The sequence below is a fragment of the Procambarus clarkii genome, chromosome 21 (genome assembly GCF_040958095.1).
Source record: "Procambarus clarkii isolate CNS0578487 chromosome 21, FALCON_Pclarkii_2.0, whole genome shotgun sequence".
Taxonomy (NCBI): Eukaryota; Metazoa; Arthropoda; class Malacostraca; order Decapoda; family Cambaridae; genus Procambarus; species Procambarus clarkii.
The window spans coordinates 38,376,594-38,379,754 of NC_091170.1; the positions used below are offsets into that span (position 1 = coordinate 38,376,594).

A 3,161-nucleotide genomic window follows, 5' to 3' on the forward strand; every position below is an offset into this window, starting at 1 on the left:
TAGGAAGAAGGGGGAATGTTAACATGGTATGAAGAGCAGAAATTATTAAAAGGGGAAGAGTAGTGTGTGTGAGGTGGGGGTGGAGCAGTGTATGTGTGTAGAGAGAGTAGTGTATGAATGGGGAGAGTAGTTTGTGTATGATGGGGGAGAGGAGTGTAGAGATTAGCGTGTGGGGGGGGGGGAGACACTATTTTTTTTTTTTTTAACTCCCCACATATTAAAATTAAAGTTTTGGCTATGAGATATCTTAATTTCAGAAAATAAAAATTAATACTCCAATCACGATAGCAGAAGCAAGATCATTTGCATTCGGCACACTTGTCCATATAGAAGCAAAACAGTTCGAGGAAAGCGAACCCGTAAAAATCCATTAGTAAATATTATACACACAAGTGGTATACAGCTTTTCTCAACTCCAAGGTGAATAGAGTCCCCCTCGTGCACTGCTCTACTATAAGGTTGTTTGTGAGGCCGTGAAGGTGCCCACCAAACAAGTCTCGCTCCAAGTGGATGGTTTTGCTGCTCGGTAATGGTCTGTGTGGCTCTGATGGGCAGTGATCTGACCGCGGCACGGCGCTTCTGATGGGTCTCTGTATGGACCCCCCCTCGATGCCTTCATGCACAGAAAGAATATATCCCCATGCTTGTAATGTTGGGTTGTGTGGAGCTGGGGCACAGGCAGTAAACAACAGCTTTCCTGATACACATGAAACTCCTTAAATGAGAACAGTGACTAGAATCTGGCCACACAAACACACACACACACACACACACACACACACACACACACACACACACACACACACACACAGGTGGAAACTTAGTACCCAAATGAGCCACACAGACGTTAGAAAGCATTTTTTCAGTGTCAGAATAGTTAGTAAATGGAATGCACTAGGAAGTGATGTGGTGGAGGCTGACTCCATACACAGTTTCAAATATAGATATGGTAGAGCCCAGTAGCCTCAGGAATCTGTACACCAGTTGATTGACAGTTGAGAGGCGGGACCAGAGAGACAAAGCTCAACCCCCGCAAGCACAAATAGATGAGTACACACACATGGAACTTAGGGATCACATATGAACCCAAGACTCCCACCAGGGAGTTTGGGAGATGCCAGATGTTCTCCTCCAGATAAAACAAGTACAACAAGACTGCCTTAAGTGAATGAATAGCCACAGGCCAACGATGGGACCAGTTGCCGGGTAGCATCTTCTTGAGATGATTTCGGGGCTTTAGTGTCCCCGCGGCCCGGTCCTCGACCAGGCCTCCACCCCCAGGAAGCAGCCCGTGACAGCTGACTAACACCTAGGTACCTATTTAACTGCTAGGTATCAGGGGCATAGGGTGAAAGAAACTTTGCCCATTGTTTCTCGCCGGCGTCCGGGATCGAACCCGGGACCACAGGATCATAAGTCCAGTGTGCTATCCGCTCGGCCGACCGACTCCAGCATAGTAACTGCCGCGGGGGTCACTGGAATGATTGTACACCTGTCCGCTTAAGTTGTTGTTCTTGTTACTCAGAACAAATGTCCGTGTAGCACGGGCTATGGTGAGCCCGTAATTGAGTTAGGTTATTCGCGATAACTTTGTTACTTTGATATTTGGGTCAAAGTTTTAAATGGAGGTGGGGTTTCCTCCTTTTTCCCCTGTTTTTTTTCGCTTCTGTTTTAGTTGTGTTTTAATAACATTATCGTGGTGGCGGATGTAAAGTCCATTTAAGAGGCGAGAGTGGTTATATATATACACCTGTCGGAATGTAACAGATACACATATATAGGAATATAGCTGGTATACCTGCTAGTGTAAGTATATTACATACATGTGGAGTTCATGGAACAAGACCCTCTCCCCCCCCCCACCCCTCCCCACCCACCACCATCCTATCTACACTAGCAGCCTACACGGAACAACAACACAGTATCATTCCATACACCTGTGGTTGAGTGTTCAATAAACCCTTGAACTATATGTTTAACACATTTCTCACCCTGTCCATGGAGGACAGAAGAAAATGTATATATGCTGGTTAGCATTGTAAATGTGTGGCCACGTCTGTGGTAGAAAACAAAACTGGGGCTCAAGGAGACTCGAACCCTGAACCCTCAGACGCGCGTGAGCCCGAAACACACTCGTGTCAGTCACCACAGCAACACGCTTGAGTAGACACGCAGCCCCATATACCAGCACCATTGCGACACGCTGATAATAAACTGGGCTGTCACTTGACACCTGAACGCCCCCCCCCCCCCCCAACACCCCTAAATACCACCACGTGTCAACATCACGCTATTTAACTCCCCTCCCCCCCCCCCCATAATTAATGAGAACCATGATTAGGGATCCTGTGCTTTACAGTGACGAAGTCTTAACTTACAACACTGATGAGGCAAGCGCTCATGACAGCTGGGACACGCGTGAACGCGCTGATAACAGCTGGGACACGCGTGAACGCGCTGATAACAGCTGGGATACGCGTGAACGCACAGATAACAGCTGCGACACGCGTGAACGCGCTGATAACAGCTGCAACACGCGTGAACGCACAGATAACAGCTGCGACACGCGTGAACGCACAGATAACAGCTGCGACACGCGTGAACGCACAGATAACAGCTGCGACACGCGTGAACGCACAGATAACAGCTGCGACACGCGTGAACGCACAGATAACAGCTGCGACACGCGTGAACGCACAGATAACAGCTGCGACACGCGTGAACGCACAGATAACAGCTGCGACACGCGTGAACGCACAGATAACAGCTGCGACACGCGTGAACGCACTGATAACATATCACGAGTGATGAATTCAAAATTCCTCTCCGATAAAGGCAACGAGATAAGCTGTTGACTCGCTAATCACGCCATAAATTAAATACCCTAATCGGTAGTGATGTCAGGTTCATGCATTCCACCTGTGAGGGAGAGAGACTCCACCTGTGAGGGAGAGAGACTCCACCTGTGAGGGAGAGAGACTCCACCTGTGAGGGAGAGAGACTCCACCTGTGAGGGAGAGAGACTCCACCTGTGAGGGAGAGAGACTCCACCTGTGAGGGAGAGAGACTCCACCTGTGAGGGAGAGAGACTCCACCTGTGAGGGAGAGAGACTCCACCTGTGAGGGAGAGAGACTCCACCTGTGAGGGAGAGAGACTCCAC

General features: G+C 48.9%; 1 protein-coding gene across 1 annotated transcript; it reads left to right on the forward strand.

The window, feature by feature from the left end:
* The first annotated feature begins 2,333 nt into the window (after window positions 1-2,333).
* LOC138367279 (protein starmaker-like) lies at window positions 2,334-2,855 on the forward strand. Its single transcript, XM_069328698.1, has one exon. It carries the CDS (start codon window positions 2,334-2,336, stop codon window positions 2,853-2,855), a length of 522 nt encoding a protein of 173 aa, XP_069184799.1.
* The last annotated feature ends 306 nt before the right edge of the window (window positions 2,856-3,161 follow it).

Excerpts from the sequence above, each read along its gene's own strand:
- LOC138367279 (XM_069328698.1), top strand. The coding sequence starts at position 2,334 with ATGATTAGGGATCCTGTGCTTTACAGTGACGAAGTCTTAACTTACAAC.